At 27.8% G+C, this 19,394-nt stretch overlaps 1 protein-coding gene across 1 annotated transcript in view; it reads right to left on the bottom strand.

Annotated features, from left to right (window-relative positions):
• LOC119674784 overlaps nucleotides 1–19,394 on the bottom strand; it is a 76,830-nt gene that overhangs the window by 37,916 nt on the left and 19,520 nt on the right. The window contains exons 4-8 of the mRNA XM_038085939.1: nucleotides 16,742–16,981; nucleotides 16,094–16,279; nucleotides 14,969–16,011; nucleotides 11,663–11,801; nucleotides 6,245–6,484 (exon numbers count right to left, since the gene is read on the bottom strand). Coding sequence (XP_037941867.1) covers nucleotides 6,245–6,484; nucleotides 11,663–11,801; nucleotides 14,969–16,011; nucleotides 16,094–16,279; nucleotides 16,742–16,981 — 1,848 coding nt within the window. The remainder of the gene's footprint in view (nucleotides 1–6,244; nucleotides 6,485–11,662; nucleotides 11,802–14,968; nucleotides 16,012–16,093; nucleotides 16,280–16,741; nucleotides 16,982–19,394) is intronic.

Below are 19,394 nucleotides of genomic sequence, written 5' to 3'. Positions count from 1 at the left end.
TTCACATTGATTTAATAATTATTTAATTAATAATTATTAAATTAATAAATATTTAATTAATAATTATTTAATTAATAATTATTTAATTAATTGTAGCGTTAACTAAAATTGACTATACTCAATTAATGACTTCTTAAAAAGAAAGAAGTGGTTTGTTTTGTGATTCTTTTTATTTTTCAATTTTTTTAAAATTTCTGTTTTATTTTTATATATTTAATAATTTTTTTTTTATTTTATTTATTTTATTTTATTTTGATAATTTTTATTTTATTAATTTTATTATTTTCAGTATTATGATTTTTTTTTTATGATTATAATAATATTATTATTATTTTTTTATTATTGTAATACTATTATTATTTTTTATTATTATTATATTATTAGTAATTAATTAGTAATTAATTATTAATTAATTAATTTATTTATTTTGTTTTTAGAACTATTAATTTTATTATTATTATTATTAATTTTTTTTTTTAATTTTCAAAAAATATTTTTAACATTTTTTTGTTTTTTGTTTTAAAACTTTTTTTTAATATTTAATTAAGTGCATTTTTTGGTTGTCCGTAACCTATTTTGAATGTCGAAATAGCTTATAAAATAGCTTATATACATCGAAAAAACTTTGGATATATTTGTTGGTTTAATTATCCACACATACTTTTTGAACTACATGTGTTAGGTTAAAAATTTATGTGAAAAATGCATTTTGTTAAGATAATATTAATAGTTTATCCTATTAATCATATAGATTAGATGATTGTATGCAACACTTATAATTTGTCGGAGTAACTTGTATAAGTTTCGATATAGTCAGTTTCACTGCATACGTGGATATTGATTTATGACCATTTTTTGCAACAGGCTAATAGTGAGTGGGCGCGGCGCATACAACCTCAGCAGTCAGGTCAAGGAGTACGTGGGCAGACTATTACAAATACAGAATCTCTGAATTTATATACAGAAGCAAATCAGTGGTATCTAGGTTAATATCTGTCTTTATAGGTCCCTGGACAATATGACGACATGAAGCTAAACTCGACCTACGTTGTGATATCTCCTGCAACGCTGTGTCTATGTCCAGACCTTGTCAAAACTAGCCTTAGGTTTTTGAGGGTCTCCTTTTTTAACACACTCAGCGAAATCTCCAATATTAGCATTCGTCAGACTCTCGCCTTTATGAATGCTTGTGGTTGGTTCTAGTTCGATCTTGTTCTACCTACTATTATGAGGAATTGTTGATTCAAAACGGCTTTCTTAGCTAATTGAAGGGAATTCGTTCATCCCTTCACTTCAACTAACTAACTCCACTGTTTACAGCATTCTATATAATTATCAAAAGAACAAAAAGAGCAAGTATTCAGCTTTTCTTCGATATTCCGTAATTATTTGGTTTATAAACCAAGCGATATCTCCAATATTAGCATTGGTCAGACTTTCGCCTTTATGAATGTTTGTGGCTGGTTCTAGTTCGATCTTGTTCTACCTACTATTACGAGAAATTGTTGATTCAAAATGGCTTTCTTAGCTAATTGAAGAGGATTCATTCCTTCCTTCACTTCAACTAACTAACTCCACTGTTTACAGCATTCTATATGATTATCAAAAGAACAAAAAGAGCAGGTATTTAGCTTTTCTTTGATATTCCGTAATTATTTGGATTATAAACCAAAGGTTAAGTAATTTTAATTCTGCAAGTCAACATAAATTATTTCCTGAACCATCTATGGTAATACGAATATTAATCAATGATTTTCATTAGAGAAATTTTCTCGCACGATTATGACAACTTGCAATTATTAATAAAGTATTGAGTAGGCTGTCTTTTTCTCAATAAATATCGAAGCCAATCATATTGGAAATTCATTTCTTTTCATAAGTAATATATATTTTTGGTTTTTCTTCATCGCTCATCTTATAAAGAAAGACTCTGCTCTTACGTATGTATGGTATTGTAGTTCGCTTATGGCAATATTATTGCAACTGTTGCTACCGCAATCACCAATCATCTTGTTGTTGGTATTGTAATTAGTGTTGCTGCCGCTACAACATTGTTTTATTGGATTTTGGTTGATTGCAAATTCAAATCAATGCATTTCAAATGTTAACAGAACAACTTTAACAACAATCTCAAATGTTAATATATAACAATACAACAACAGCAACAACAATATTATTGTTAATTTTTGTTTTTGTTTTTGTTTGAAATACATTTGAATGCAAAATATCAATCGTTATTGTGTGGAAACAGTGGCGACGTGATATTCAACCGCATTTTTGCATTTGATTGACTGTTGCAATTGCCACATGATTGTTTCTGTTGTTGCATATAATTCAATAGTACAGCTTTTGTTGCTATTGTTGTTGTTGCTGATGTTGTTGTTGCTGATGTTGTTGATGTTGTTGCTATTGCAATTGATGTTACTGTTGCTGTTGTTTGTTGGTGCTCTGCTGTGCTGTTTTACTGTTGCGGTAGCTATGCTGCCATCATTGATACCTTGCGCTTCCATTGCGCCCAGATTAAATTTCCAGAGAACCAAAGTTGATTACTGATTGGCATCTGTTTGGTAAAATGCGGTGTAATGTGTTGCGGTATTTGTGCATATTGATTTACATATATGTATATATATATCTATTTAAATGACTATATATATATGTGATTTGTATGTAAATTTATACACTTCTACCTATATATTTGTATTGTTTTAGTTTGGCTCCATGACTTCGATTATCTTACTGAGTTGCAATATAAGAAAGATAAATCGTGTTTACAATGCGGTCAAAGTAAAATTAATAGAAATGTCTTTCTCAAGTTTCAAATTAATTGAATTGAAAATGTCGATGATTGAATGCACATTCAGTTTATTGAAGGATCAAATGCGCACGTTATTGCTTAGACATTTTAACAATTTTAATTAAATAAATATATAGATAAAAATTCATATTAAATATGCAAATAAATAATACTATAGAAAATTATTATATATTAATTTATTTAATTTTAATAGGTGTAAGCTTATAGATGAAAGTGTTTGAACAATTATTTTTTATATCAACAAAATGGGTTTAGTAGTAATGTGCGCTATTGCAAATACAGTCAAGCTTCCATAACTCGAAGTCCAATTTTGCAAAGAAAAAGTTCGACTTTTGGAGACTTCGAGTTAGAGATTTTTTTGAGATTTTTTTTATTTTTAAAAGAAACTAGAATTACATTTTAAGATATTTAATTATTTGTAATCAAATAAAGTATAGAAGTTAACATATAGTGAAGTAAAATATACAGAGATTGGAGTTTGAGACTTTAATTTTTTTTTATTTTCAATAAAAAGAGATTCCACTTTATTCACACTCTTATAGTGATCATCAGTTGGAGTATCATTCGTTTGTAAATAAAAATTCAGAGTTTTGATTGAGTCTTCTACTTCATTCTTGGAAGGCTGAAGAACAATTACATCCACCGAAATCTCATCATCATTTTCCGTTGTGCTTAGAATTGGATTCAGTAAATCAAAGCTATAATGCTTGATGTAAAAATTTCATTGTCAAGCTCAATATAATCGTTAAGAGTAGCATTAGAAATTAATTTATTTACTTTTAACCACTGGCATTTACACAAAGAAGCAACATTAGAAAGAAAAAATTGAACATTTGGTTTGGAGAAAGGGACTTCCCCTAACCTCAAAATGCATCTATACTTAAAACAAAAATTCGAATGTATTTTCCCCATATTTCTATCGGCACGGAACAAAGTTTTTTTCGAGTTATAGAAAAATTCGAGTTATAGAAGTTCGAGTTATGGAAGCAGAATTGTATGTAATTTGCTCTCTAAAACCTTGGTGCACTGTTTTTAGTTCGAGTTATAGAAAATTCGAGTTATAGAAGTTCGAGTTATAGAAGTTTGACTGTATCTACAACATTTCATTAAGATTGATTTCCAAAGTTGTTTTTATAAAAAAATATAAAGAATTGTTATAAAACCATATGTTTTTTACAACTCATAGTTTTAATCAACTATATAGTATCAAATAATATACTAGCCGTTTGAATCGATTTTTTAATCATCTTTTTTTTCTAGATACAAACTGTTTGTTAAAACATTCAGTATTAATTAAAACTAGAATTCATAAAAACAGCATGAGATTGAATTTCCAATTCATCACATGAATATAATATATATTACACAAATATAAAAAATGGGGTTTACATATTAAATCTACAGAGCATGTTAATTGGCAATCATTTCTCTAATCTGCGTAGTCGATTTCTATAGATATTTGCATTTGATGCACACGGAAATAAATGGATATTTACCCGCTTAAACGCTCTGTGACTTATATCGTTTATTTCCTCGAATATTTTTGATACTCTTAGATCACGGTGTAATGTTATTAAGAATTCACTGCACAGTGTAATATAGCGTTATTAAGATTTCTAGGTTGGATTTCCAAGCTGAGCCCCATATTTGATTTCCATATGACCATATTAGTTTTAGTATGACTTTATGGCTGAGGACTTCATTATTGAGTAATAGAAAAGTGAAGAAAGTCTTAATTTGATATTTTTGCTTTAAAAATATATGAAAGCATTATCTATTAATCCAGGTCAGCAACAAAATATTTGACTTGATTAGTTTGGGGCATCTGTTAGTTTAAAATCACTGGTAATATATTTTGAGAAGCATATTGCGTTCTATTTTGGTATGTTTGAACATTAGCTGTTCGAGATCCTGTTCTATTGTATTATCCTGCCGTAGCCGATTACCGATGAATTACTTTCAATTTAGCTATATCCAGAAAAGTCTTAATGTTTTTATATCGATTTTTGAGCACCCTGATTCGTTAATAAATTCATTATCCTAAATTCTTCTCTTATATTACATAAGAAGGTACCATTCTCCAAAAATATGTAAGGGTGTTTGCATTTGTCGGTTATTGAAAGCTGCAACCATAAGGTTACTTAGAATTTATTTATGCAGTGACTGGTTATTACTCAATTCATTGTTTTAAACCCATCCTCTTCAGTTTAAGGATATTATTATGTGATTAGCTATATTAGTAAAGTCCGATTAGATTTCACCAATCCGATTGAAGGAGTAGTTAATCACTTATGGAGTGATTTTTAGAACATCATTTGATTTCTAGCTCTCAAGTTCTGTAAGGCATTTACTGTATCCCAAACTTGTGGAAAACACATGATGATCAAACCTAAAGCTTCAATGGCTGGCAGAAAATTTGACATGAAAATTATCCTCTTTTGTCTTAAGTTATCGTTAGTAAAACCGATCAGATGAATAGGCTTAGATAAGATAATAAATTATGCTTCTTTTCATTGCATAGAATAGTACTCTTTATAAATCATACACAAGTGATTCCCTTGTACCCACATGTAGGTAGTTCTTTCAGTAGCTTGCTCATTAGAAGATCATGACCTGAAGCCAATGTCCTTAATTTCTCTGTAAGTTAATGTGAAGGTGGGGAATTCTGTTTAATGTATGTCTAAAAGAAGCTCTTATATCTTGCAATCTTCTGCTGTATTCCTGATATGGAAGGGTTTGTAAAATTTATGTTAGGTGATACGAGTATAGTATAGTTGATATGATAATTACTGTTGTGCGAAGAAATTTGTTCGGAAGTAGTGAGCAAGCAAAGGTTTGAATACAGTTGTTGAACAATGCGATCGTTTTATGACGGTTTTAGTTTTTTAAGTTATAATCATTAGCAATGAGTTCTCATTTAGACTTCTGAAGTATTCCCAGTTTGCTTTGCAAATTTCGTAGTGATTATTTATTTCAAATTGAAGTATAAATACAACTCATATTTTTTGTTAAAAAAATCTTAGAATAAAACTGATTGCTATTGGATCAAGTTGGACCTTTGGATCAAGTACTACTTATTTGAATTTGGGAGATCACATTTAAACCAAAAGTCAGTGCCAACAATTTTATTGATCGGATTTATTTTAATATGATATAAACATATTAAAATCTTTGTTTTAGTGAATTCGTAGTAAGTCTGTGTATACGGTTTTAAGCTTCAACAAAGCCAAACTTATATTTCCTATATGTTTGATGTAACTTCATTTTTTTAAATTACAAGAAAGGCTACCTTTGATTGTTTCACATATGATTATGTTTTTGATTTAAATGTTAATATTGTATATAGATCTTATATATTATATTGGAATATATAATACATAATATATATGTTTAATATAATAAATATAGTATTTAAAAATGTTGACTCACCGCGACATGGACCTGGGTATGCTACTGCAATTGATTTCCCAGTTTTACATATCATACGATTTATATCACATGTACTTTTGTATGTTTTGCCATCAACTCCACAAACGGCTTGAATTGGATCAATAATATCTGTAGCGTCATCTTGTGGGCAATCAATTTTGCACGTAATACAATGTGGAATTGTGTACTGATCTTCGACGCAGGTCAAACCATTTAAGCATTTTATACCATTGCACGTAGCTGTCGAATTGGCAAAATAAAAATTTGATAAATTTTTAAATTACTGTTTAAAAAAAGTTATTTTGTATCAACTAAAGCATACATTTATTCTATCGATGCTCTTACGAACTACATTTAGGAGCCCTACAATGAAATTAATATTCTTTCCATATTCTTTTAAAATTTGCAAACGACCCTCCTATGTTAATAATACAAGATGAATCGAGTTAATAATTTTCGTATGTCCATTTGTCTCAATAAGATAAATTTATTCAATAATTTTTAGAATTTATTGAATGGAACTTTGCGAAGGGATGTTTACTTTTTCATAAAGAAATTGTATGAATATCATATATGGTATTTTGAGTCTCTTGAAATATTGGTAACACAAACTCACCGGAAACCATATAAACCATGATAGGATGATCAAGACAAGTTGAATTAATTTTGCAATGACTGCCTGTTTGATGTCAGACTTTTAATTTTTTTTAGGTCAAATGGACAAACAAATAGAATTAGTTGACCATAACATATGGTCACAATCTCCGCAGACCCACTGAAAACATCACACGCCAAGCTCTGAGGTAGAATCCTCAAAGCAGCCGTCGACCTGAAGTGCCAGCTAGAAGTTCGAGGAGGACAATTAAGGAACAGCTAAGAGAAGCCAATTATCTCTGGAATGATATCTGCGAAGAATCAAGTAGCAGAAACCGATACAAAAGGATAATGGATGCTCTATGCTCCACTGGGAGTAGACGATAAGAGAAAAAGAACACATAGCTTAATATAATTAGAGAAAGTCTAATATGAGAGACTATATCTGAGGCATGAGCAAGGTCCAAAATTTTTATTAGTTTTTTCTCTACTTTTTTCTAAAGGTAGTTGCACAATATAATTTAAACACAAATACAGATTCAATTTTATATTAGAGATATATTAAATATCTAATTGTTCTTTATTTGTATTTTAATTATATTTAAATTAAGAGTGTTCTTGTATTATATAGTGAAAATTTAAAATTTAAAAACTTACCTTATATATGTATTCGTAGATGGAGTGACATTAAAAAATGTTTTTTTTTTATATAATGGTATTTTAAGTAATAAATTATTTTCTGTTGAATGTTAATATCATTAAGAATATCTATCAATCAAGTATGGTTAAAAATGTTTATTAATTAACAATTTCAATTATTAAAATGCAAGTAATTAATAAATTACAAAATATATGATGAACAGACGTGGGCATCGAGACAATTTAAATTTTAAAAATAATCGTAAAATTTACAACACCACATTTTTATTCAAATTTTAGAATTGTGTTTATGGAATAACGATATATACAGTATATTAATGTAATGAATTCAATTCGTAAAAAAAGTATTCACATCATTAATTATTTATAAACTATAAATTGTATTTAAATAATAAATACTTTAAAGATAAAAGACGAACTACCTATTAAATGGGAAAAGCAATTACATTGACTTACTGACAATTTAAATTACTGGTGCTTTTATCTAAGCAGTGCAGTGCGATCATAGTAGAGCTGTTGTTCTAGCTACCACACTTAACCAAACAGAAAACATTCAACCCTTTGAATGAGGTCAAAACGTCTCCCGTTGAAGATGTCCTTTTAACAGACACTCCTAGCATATTAATTTCCTATTGGCTCAGAGAGTTTTTACACAGAATTTGTATAAAAATGTTGACTTAACATATTATTATTTTTATTTAAAGCATTATAGTTTGATATGGGTCAATATAGGTTTCTAGTGGTATCTCTCATATGTCATTATAAATATATAATTTTATACATTTATCGTTCTTAGATTATTTTTTACAGTATTAATTCATTTCCTACTGGTCTACCACTTTAGTAGTACTACCACCTCTACCAATTCTTTTCTAGTGTGGTATCAGTCATACGTAAAACTTCTCCCAAATAATTTATTTGTAGAAATTTATTGTTTTGGCATATATCAGTGATTTTAGATATTGCAGTCATTAGTCATTGCAGCGATAATGGGTCGGTAACGTATGCGGCTCACAGAACTGCCATTATAGCATAATATTGTTATAATAAAAATTATAGGTTTATATGAGGTCATTACTGTATGAGATCTTTACTGGATTTCTGTTACTTTTCGGCTAATTAGTTAGTATTCTAGATTTTTCATTATATTATTAAAAAATTAGCTCCTAACTTAATCTATGAAAGTTTTCCTGGTTAGTTTGTAAAATATAAAAAATACAGTTTTTAAATAATATAAAATAAATTATAATACATTAAAATTATATAAACAAAAATTTAATAAAATAAAAAATTTTGAAAAATTTATAATAAAACAAGAAAATATAATAAAATAAAATAATATATATAATAATAAAATACAAATATATAAATATATAATAAAATAAATTAGAATAAAATTAACTAAAATAATATAAAAAAATAATAAAATTAAAAATTAAAAAAAAAATATAATAAATTAAAATAAAATATTGTGGAAAATAGTTGAATAGTAAGTATTAAAGACATTTTTAGAATAAGTGACTAATAATTAATAATAATATAATATAAAAGAAAATTAAATAAAATAATATAAAAGAAAAGTAATTAAAAAAATATATTAAAATATAATAAAATAAATTAGAATAAAATAAAATGAAATAAAATAATATAAAAACAATAAAAAAATTTATAATAATATAAAATAAAATTAAATTAAATAATATAAAAATAAATGTACTAAAATAAAAAATTATTAAAAAAAATTATAAAAAATATAAAATAAATTAAAATAATAAACTAAATACCATACACTGAAATAAAATAAATTAAAATAAAATATGGACATTGTCGGTATTGAATAAAATTCAAGAAATTATTAGTCACGATCAATTCATGACTAGGTATTAGAGTTAATATATTATAAAATAAAATTAAAATAAATTAAATTAAATAATATAAAAATAAATGTACTTAAAACTATAATAAAATAAATTAAAATAAAATAAATTAAAATAAAATAAATTAAAGTAAAATAAATTATAATAAAATAAATTAAAATAAAATAAAGACATTGTTTGATAGTATTGAAAATGTTTGATTAGTATTAATGGCAATTTTAATTTTATATAAATAAAATAATATAAAATAAAATAAAACATAAAGGATAGAGCTCTGAAATTATTTGCGAAAACTGACAGACTTACCAACACCGCGTTATCAAATCTCAAAATGGTTATAGGCTCCACGGGGAGGTATGCAGATCTGAGGTCAATTATTGCTTAGTCTGATGAAGTGATAAACAATAATCCGGTCAAGTCGTAAAGAGGGGTTGTAAAAATACCTAGAGTTAAGAAAGAGTAAAAGTGCTCAAGTGCACTGGCTCAAATAGAAATAAATAAAGAAATAAATAATAAAATAAAACTAAAGAAAATAATAAAAAAAAATAAAGCAAAAACAAAAAAATACAGTAAAATACAGTAAAATACATAGCATAAAATAAAATAATTTAGAATAAATTAACATGAAATTAAATAAAAAATACTATAAATAAATATAATACAATAAAAAATTATATATTAAAATAAAATAAATATAATAACGATATTGTCGGTATTGAAAATATCGGAATAGTATTCCAGAAAATATTAGTCACGATCGATTCGTGACTAAGAATTAATAATATAAAATTAATTAAATATATAAATTATATTTAGTTAAATAATATAAAAAATTAATGTAATAAAATAAAAAATTATAAAAAAAAAATATAATATTATTAGATAAAACAAATTAAAATAAAATACAATAACGACCTTGTCGGTATTGAAAATATTTGAATAGAATTCAAGGAATTATTAGTCACGATTGATACGCTTCCTTTAATGTACTCGTATATTGTAATTAACATATAAAATTATTTATCACCAAATTATAATTCATTAATTACAGTTAAAACAAGTATGGGAGCATTGCCATAATTTCTTCTTGATGTATAAAATTTACAGTCACTAAGATATTTTTTTTATTGCTATGAAAACATAGAGATATATTTATAGGTCGAGTGATTCTGTTAATTTTTATTTCTTGTTGAAATCCGTTAATTAAGTCAATTCATTAGCGTTTATGTGTACGCATTCAATACCCGCCCATAAAAATAAATTCTATTTATACGTTAAAAAAAAGATTCTAAATGTACATTAAAATTTACACATAAAAATAATTGAATTTTTTTAAATAGCACATTTTGTATATATTTATGATCAACTGAAATATTGCAACCAATAAACTGTCAAATTTATCATTGAACACTGCAACGATGCGCAATACCTTGGCGCCATCTGTGACAACAACAAAATTGCAATAATAAATATTTTCAACAAAATTATGTTATGTTGCAAGTACGGCACGATGGGACAGCACAGCTAATAGAAAAGCTTTGAGCATTGAGCATTGAGCATTGGGCATTGCTGCAGTGATCAGCCAGTGATCATTGACAACAACGACAAAGCGTCTGCTGTTGGACTGCAGTTGTTGGTTGACATTCCAAGCATCCCAAAATGTTGCAGCTGTGGTAACATCAACATCAACATAAGCAAAAGCAACAACAGCAACAACAGCAACAACAGAAACATAAGCAACAACAGCAACAACAGTATCAGTATGAATCGCAATGGTACTAATACCAAATGCAACAGCATTTTTGACAAACGCGACAACAACATATTATAAACCACGCGTCATGTTATCCTTGTACTAATGCTACCCAGCAAAGTTGCAATCAACAATTCTTAATTTAACAAGTTTTCTAACAGACAGATATTGGAGACACAAGCCAAGCTACTATGTCGCATAGATATTTCTATCAAAATACATACAAACGCACCTACAGTTGTTTGTGCCGAAATGTATTTATTTGCATAGTATTTGACTTATATTGATCATTGAAGAAATTTGCTTCCTGTTTTTCCATTTCTACAAAAAAAACTTGGTATATAAATTAGATTAGTTGGACACTCTCAATACATTTAATAAGGAATATAAACTATATTATGTGGTATATTTAGTAGACTAATAGTTTGGTACTACACGTAACATATGTAACATATATAGCGAGGGCTAATAAATGTAAGATTTTATTATAGTACAAGTACAAATGGATTATAGATAATATATTGTACTACTCACTCTTACAACGACCGCAGTAGGCAACTTTTAAGTCTGGATTATCTGTACGACATGCTCGCTTCTTCAATTGACACTCAGTTTTGTAGGTGCGTCCGTCAGTACCGCAGACTGGGTTTGTGTTGTGCATATTATCAAAATGCTATAAAGTAGATAAATAAATAAATTTTTAATCAATTTTTTTTTATTATTATATAAAAATTTAAAAATATTCTCTAATGATAGATTTTAATGCAGAAATTAGCATATCAGTAATAAAGAAATAAATAGTCTTAATTACTAGAACGTAATGATTCAAAGTGTTCGAGCATTAAACTGCTTAAGCTGTTCGAAAATTAAATGCATGAGCACTTCGAAAATTTAAATGCTTGAGCAGTTCGAAAATTAAACTGTTCGAAAATGAAACTGTTTGAGCAGTTCGAAAATGAAACTGCTTAAGCAGTTCGAAAATTTAACTGCTTGAACAGTTCGAAAATTAAACTGTTTGAGTAGTCCGAAAATTAAACTGCTTAAGCAGTTCGAAAATTAAACTGTTTGAGCAGTTCGAAAATTAAACTGCTTGAGCAGTTCGAAAATTAAAATGCTTAAGCAGTTCGAAAATTAAACTGCTTAAGCAGTTCGAAAATTAAACTGCTTAAGCAGTTCGAAAATTAAACTGCTTAAGCAGTTCGAAAATTAAACTGCTTAAGCAGTTCGAAAATTAAACTGCTTAAGCAGTTCGAAAATTAAACTGCTTAAGCAGTTCGAAAATTAAACTGCTTAAGCAGTTCGAAAATTAAACTGCTTAAGCAGTTTGAAAATTAAACTGCTTAAGCAGTTCGAAAATTAAACTGCTTAAGCAGTTCGAAAATTAAACTGCTTGAGCAGTTCAAAAATTAAACAGTTTGAGCAATTCGAAAATTAAACAGTTTGAGCAGTTCGAAAATTAAACTGCTTAAGTAGTTCGAAAATTAATGCACGGCTGTACTTGAATTCAAACATTTGAATTTGAAAACAATCGAGTTACTCAGAGATGAGCTGCTCGAAGATAAACTTCTGAAAGATAAGCTACATAAAGTTAATAGATCTCCTTGAAGATAATTGACCTATTTGAAGGTTATCAAAATAATTGAACCGCTTGATACTTATCACACAAAGAAACTACACTAACAATATATCGATTCCAGTTGTTGGGTATTATGTTCCATTAAAATTTAACTAAAATGGGAGTGATCAATTACTGTAACCAACAACTATAGTTTAATTATGCGTTAGGCTTTGTTTGATATTCGTTTTGCTTCTACCTCGAGCACAATATAATTTTCTACTTTATGCCTCAGTTCAAAACGTACTCGTAGTTAAAAGTGTGGTTGGATATAGGATCACAAAATTTTCGGATTCAGATAAAATAAATTATTGTATATATATATTGTATTATATAGGGTTCGCTTTTATAGTAATTACTTTTTACATTGAAATGATACTTAAATAATTAATAACTGTGCCTTAAATTGAAGCACTGTAGTTCCAACAAATTATAATTTCAAATCAAATTACCATATATTATTTCATCGTTACAAACCTTAACTTCTTTTCGGAACATTGCATTATACGAGGGCTGTCTTTTAAGTCTTGCGCCTTACAATGAGAACACAGTGTTTAATTAGTGGAAATGGTTTTATTCATTTTCGAATTGTTCTCCATGATGATTAATACATTTTTGCATTCGATTAAACCATTTTTCGAAATAGTGTTACCAATCTGAAGTAGGTATCTCCAAAACCAGGGTTTTGTATGTCTCAACGGTTTGTTCGGGTGTAAAAAACGCTTGCCACGCATTTTTTCTTATTTTTCGGGAACAGGAAGAATACATTGGGGGCCAAGTCGGAACTATAAGGTGGATGACCCAACAATTCAACGTTTTGAGTGCTCAAAAATTATTTTGTTTGAGTTGATGTGTGAGAGCTCGCATTGTTTTGATAGACGATAATGCATTTGGACTGATTAATCCATGTCGAAAATCGTATAAATTTATCGCACAAAAAGTTTCATTGTTTAATTAATTAATTTAATTTTTCGCAGAGATTCAATTTAGAATAGTTGTAAGCAATACAATAAGCGAACTTAACTTAAACGTTATAATGATATTTATGCAAGAAAAAGTCAAACTCTCGAAAAGAAATATCAAAATTTATCAGAAAATATTTAGTGTTGCCTAAGCGCAAGACTTAACAGGCAGCCTACGTATGCATTACCCATATTGTAAGCACATTAGCAAAAGAATGAAATGCTTGGAGAGTTTAAAGTTACTGCTGGTTATCCTTATATCGTAAGGATTTATCTAAGTATAATACAGGTTACTTATATATCCAAAAAATATTCAATTTATCTTTAAATTAATATTAAAAAGGTAATAAAAGGGTTTTAAAGGTCTTGAAGGTCTTGAATAGTTCTAACGCATGTCCTGCGTTAGAACTATTGTGAATTACTAACCCCCCAACAGAATATTGTTATTGAAGTAAAAAATGGTAGTACGTTTGCATCGGTCATACCCAACGTTAGACCTATTCCGTACATAGCACTGACTTGGAACTTACAAAGTGTAAGATGATGTAGAAGACCTCAAGCAACTTGAAGGTGGATAGTTTTTACTGGGACATACTTTAAAGAACTGCACATAAAAGCAAGCAACAGCTTATAGCTTATATATTTTTAAAAAGCAAGCAATATATAAATTGCATTAGTAATTTCTGTAATCTTCTAAAAAGGAGTATGTAAATAATAATAATATATATGCTTTCAAAGTAATAATACACATAACCAATACTGATTTTGTCGATACTCTCAAAGAGCAGATTTCAGTTATCATTAGTAGAATGTTGACCTATAGTATTACATTAACTTTACATAAATATAGGGCATTATAATTTCCCATCTGGTAAAGCTAAATGCCAATTTATACAATCTCAGCCAAAAGATGTAGAGTGTATGCAATACTCCTTTTAAATTTACATAATTTTTGGTATGTAGGTAATAATAGTTTACTACACACTTGTTGGTAACTACTAACTCGTATATCTTTCCTTAGGGCTAATCTTAAGCATACAGTAAAATTTTCAGAATTCTAAGATGTTCTCTGAAAACATTTTATGCAAATCAAATTTATCATAATTTTAATCTTAGAAAAAATGCAAAATCATTGGTGCAAAACGATCTGCTACCGCCTGCATTATTTAGAATAACACCTTCGCGCATAAATGAAGTGGTTAATGAAGTTGATAATGAATATCAATGATATAAGCGGTGGCAATGTTGCTTACATAGGCTTACCTGAACTGACAGTGATGTTGCTGAGTTACTTCCGCGGTTCAATAAACGCTGATGATTTACAGTACCAGCAGCAGCAGCAGCAGCAGCAGACGGCAACCACGGCGAAGACAAGGCATAGACGGGAGTGGTTTTCGTTGTTGTTGTTGCTGTTGTTGCTGTTGCATTAGAGACGGTTGATGTGGCAGCTGATGTTGTTAGTTCATCATTTGATGTTGAAGATAATAACGGGGTTGACGTATATGTTGGATTTAAATGATCCCTGAGCTTCTTATGCTTTTTGCGATTGTGTTGTTGTTGTTGTTGTTGCTGCTGTTGATGTTGTTGATGTTGATGTTTATGTTGATATTGTTGATGATATTTGTCTAATTTTTCATTATTGTGATTTGGTAGATTAACATTATCGGAATTTTCTTGAATATGTCTAACACGCGTATTTTTATTGCGTCTGTGATGGTTGTTATGATCTTGTTTATATTTTATTTTGGTTTTTGATTCATTATTATCATGCCTATTTCTGTAGTAGTCGTTCTTATTACGCCTTCTGACCTTCTGTTCTTCATCTTCATATATTCCTACATTACTTAGTATCTGTAATCTGCGAGGTCCTGGCTGCTCATGTTGCTCCTGATGGACTTGTTGTGGTTCTGTATTTGCTGTTATCAATATTCTTCCATGAACAGATTCTTTCTGTTTATATTGTGGCTTCTGTTGGCTGGGTTGACTTTGCATAATATGTATTTTTCTTTGGTTGTGATTTTGGTGCAAAACATCATCTAATCCTAAATTGATATTCATATTTTCACTACTTAGACTACGTATATCACGTGGCGATTTATTGAGTTCGACATGCGTTACGGCTGAGATTCTTCGCTTATCGTAGCCAATGTGGAAAGGTTCATTATAAATATTGTGCTTTCGTTGTGCTCTGAATCGATTTCTACGGCAAGCCGATTGACCACACTCGGGTGCACAAATACATTTTGGACGGCCTTTGCGTTTGACGCATTTCTTATTTTCTCCACATTTTATGGCCTTGCAGGTCTCTAAAATTTTATATGCGTGACAAGAATTTATTTTTCATATTTTTCATATTTCATATTAATTTTGTTTAGTTTCTCTACTCACCCATGCAAGGTGCACATTCAGCTCCTTCACCAATTGTGGTTGCAAAGAAAAATTCCACACCAGTGAGTTCGCGATCGGTATACGAAAATTCCTGACTATAACCACAACACTCGGCTTTGCTAATGTTCATAGCGAAAATTTTATCACATTTAAAATGTTTAAATGAAGTCTCCCAACAAGTTCCAGCTACAATTAAAAATTAAATTCAATTTAACAGATTATATATAAATTTCGAAATCATAGTATAAAAAAGGTTGCAAAAATGAATAGTAGTATTTCAAATCCTAAAAAATTAATATCGACAAAATCAAGAAATTAGGTCAGTTATGAATTGTTGAAATATACAATAATAGAGTGCAATCTATGATAGCTATTTTGCTTCTATAATATGATGGGGAGATAATTTGAGCCTTTTGATAAACCTAATAATATATCTTAGCTAAAGACCATAAGTCTTATCAGTATAATAAAATTTGTACGGGTTACTGATCTCGTCTGGCAATGGCAAGACATAAGCAAATAAGATAGACGTCCAATTCATAGATTTTTCAGGCATCACTGTCCTTTATCTTTATTTTTGAAAGTAAGTTGTTCAATTAATAAAAAAATGTTTAAATTATAAAACTACTGTTGTAAATAATTTAATACAGTTTATGTCTACATTTGGCGATACTTCTACATTTGGGGATAAAGCCAAATGACCATCCTTTGTCATTGTGAAACGCTGGTACAACGATTTTAATCGTGGCCGCAGTGCGCTCAGTGATGAAATACGTGAAGTTTGTCCAAAATCAGTTGTTGTGCATATATAAAATATTTCACGATCATTTAGCCGTGTGAACGGATTGTTCTCGTTGGATCCCCCATCATCCAACAATTTAACAAAATCTTAAAAAGATGCTCGTAAAGTTTTGAGTGTAATACGGAAAACAAACAAGCGCCGTCGAACCATTCTCTATCTCCATCAAGACAATGCGAGTACTCACACATCACGTCTAACAACCGACTATTTGAACATTCAAAAAATCGGTGGGTCAATCGGTGAGTCATCCCATCAATTGAAGAATGACCTCTCTTCAAGAACAAGTCAAGAATACGACTAAATTGTGTGGAAAACGATTTGTGTCGAGGAAGAAGTCGTTGTTGTATGGTTTAAAAACCATTTTTTTGGAAGTGTCTGAAAAAGATTGAAAATAATGCCTTGACAAATAATTCGAAGGCATCAAAAGTGTATTTATCATAAAGGAAAATATTTCGAGAAACCATAAAGCAATTTTCAACGGCAAGTTAGCATTTTTTCATTATAAACCCTCGTATTTGAATCTTGTGTGGCTGATATTAGAAAAACTTTTTCTTTTGATATGTTTAGTCTTAAATAGGTCAAGAAGATTTAGTATACAATACTATTGATATATTCCTTACGGCACATCTTACAATAATGAAACCCCTAAGGGAATTTTTTGATAATGCATAGCTGGCAATAGCTTCATCATAGCATGGCGGGTATTCGTTTACAAACCGTCGTGAGTTTGACTACCGTCTATACAATCCTAAAAAATCGACTAGTAGTGACGAAATGCATGGTCAATAGAGAACTTTTGGCGTTGCTTGTGGACTCGTACTGTTACAATTGCATATCTTTTACATCCACATATTTAATTACACATTTCAAAGAAAATTAATATTATACAGCTTTAGTAACCGAAAATTATAGTTTGTGTTATCTCAAACAATTGATTTTATATATTTATACTTATTTCATTTATATTAAATGATTTAGTTGCTGCAATTTTAAAACACACTATAAAACACATTATATGGTTCTAAATATATTCAGAAATCTATATGCCCTTGCCATTATTTTAATGGCTCCATTTAAATATTAATATGACTTAATGACTGTTAAGGTATCTCCTATATAAGATTTATGGTGAATATGAATTTATTTGCATAGTTTTTATTTTCGTATTGAATTCCTGATTCATTATTTATTGAAATATATGCAATCTGCGTATTATCGAGCTAAATACTTGCACACCAAATTGGTATTATCTTTGATTTTTTCTAGTTTTTTGTATTGGGATGAAAGTCGTGGAATTCGAATTGACGTTCAATTTATTTTTCTTCTTTAAAATTTTTTATTTTATTTTTATTATAATTGATGCATATTATTCTATGCATTTCAGTACAAGGAAAAAAAATAGTTTTTTAAACTTTGATGTAAATATCTTTGAACACGTTTGAGAACTATCTTTGCCTCTAACAATTTGCATTTTTGCGGAGGTGTTGCATTGCTGCTGTGAAGCTCTTTCATTTTATTTAAATTGTGCATCACAGACGATTTCAATATAATTTATGGCTAAAAGTGAATTCCATTTTCAAATATAAAAAACAAAATAGTTCAAAATTTATGTACATGATTGCAATTTTTTAGAATATTTGTGAATTTGTAAGATTTTATGTTTTTTTTAATTTTTTTTATTTCTTAAACAAAAAGAATTTTTGAATTTCTCAAACTTTTAGAGTAGAACTTTTTTCAACTTCAAAAATTCCAAAGAATATGTCATCAGATCATCTTGAATACTTATTTTTGAACTAAACACAATTTAATAACAAATTGCATCAAAGACAAATTAATTTTAAAACAAATTTAAATTAAAATAAATTAAAAAAATTGAAATGTAAATAAAAAAAATTAAATATTAATTATTTATTAATATTTAATATTAAATATTAATAAATAATAAATAAATAAATAATTTATTTAATTAAATGAAAGAGAATAAAAGAAAATAAATTAAATTAAAATAAAATAAATAAAAATTTATTTATTTTTTCACATGGTTGATAACAACAAAAAAAATAAATAATAGAAAATAATAATAATAATAGTAAAAAAATAGTATAAAAAAACAAAATAATATGAAACAAAATAAAATAATATAAAAAAATAATATTTAAAAACAGAATAATATAAAACGAAATAAACTAAAATAATATAAAAAAACAAAATAATGTAAAACAAAATAAACTAAAACAATATAAAAAAAATAATATAAAAAAAATAATTTAAAAAAATAATAAAAAAAAAATAATATAAAAAAATAATATAAAAAAAATAATGTTAAAAAAAAATAATGTTAAAAAAAAATAATGTTAAAAAAATAATATAAAAAAAATAATGTAAAAAAAATAATTTTAAAAAAATAATGTAAAAAAATAATGTAAAAAAAAAATGTAAAAAAAAAATATAAAAAAAATATTATAAAAAAAATAATATAAAACAAATATTATAAAAAAA

The sequence above is a fragment of the Teleopsis dalmanni genome, chromosome 2, assembly GCF_002237135.1.
Source record: "Teleopsis dalmanni isolate 2A chromosome 2, ASM223713v2, whole genome shotgun sequence".
Lineage (NCBI taxonomy): Eukaryota > Metazoa > Arthropoda > Insecta > Diptera > Diopsidae > Teleopsis > Teleopsis dalmanni.
Note: the sequence above shows the minus strand (reverse complement) of the source record. Positions and strands in the feature narration are given on the sequence as shown.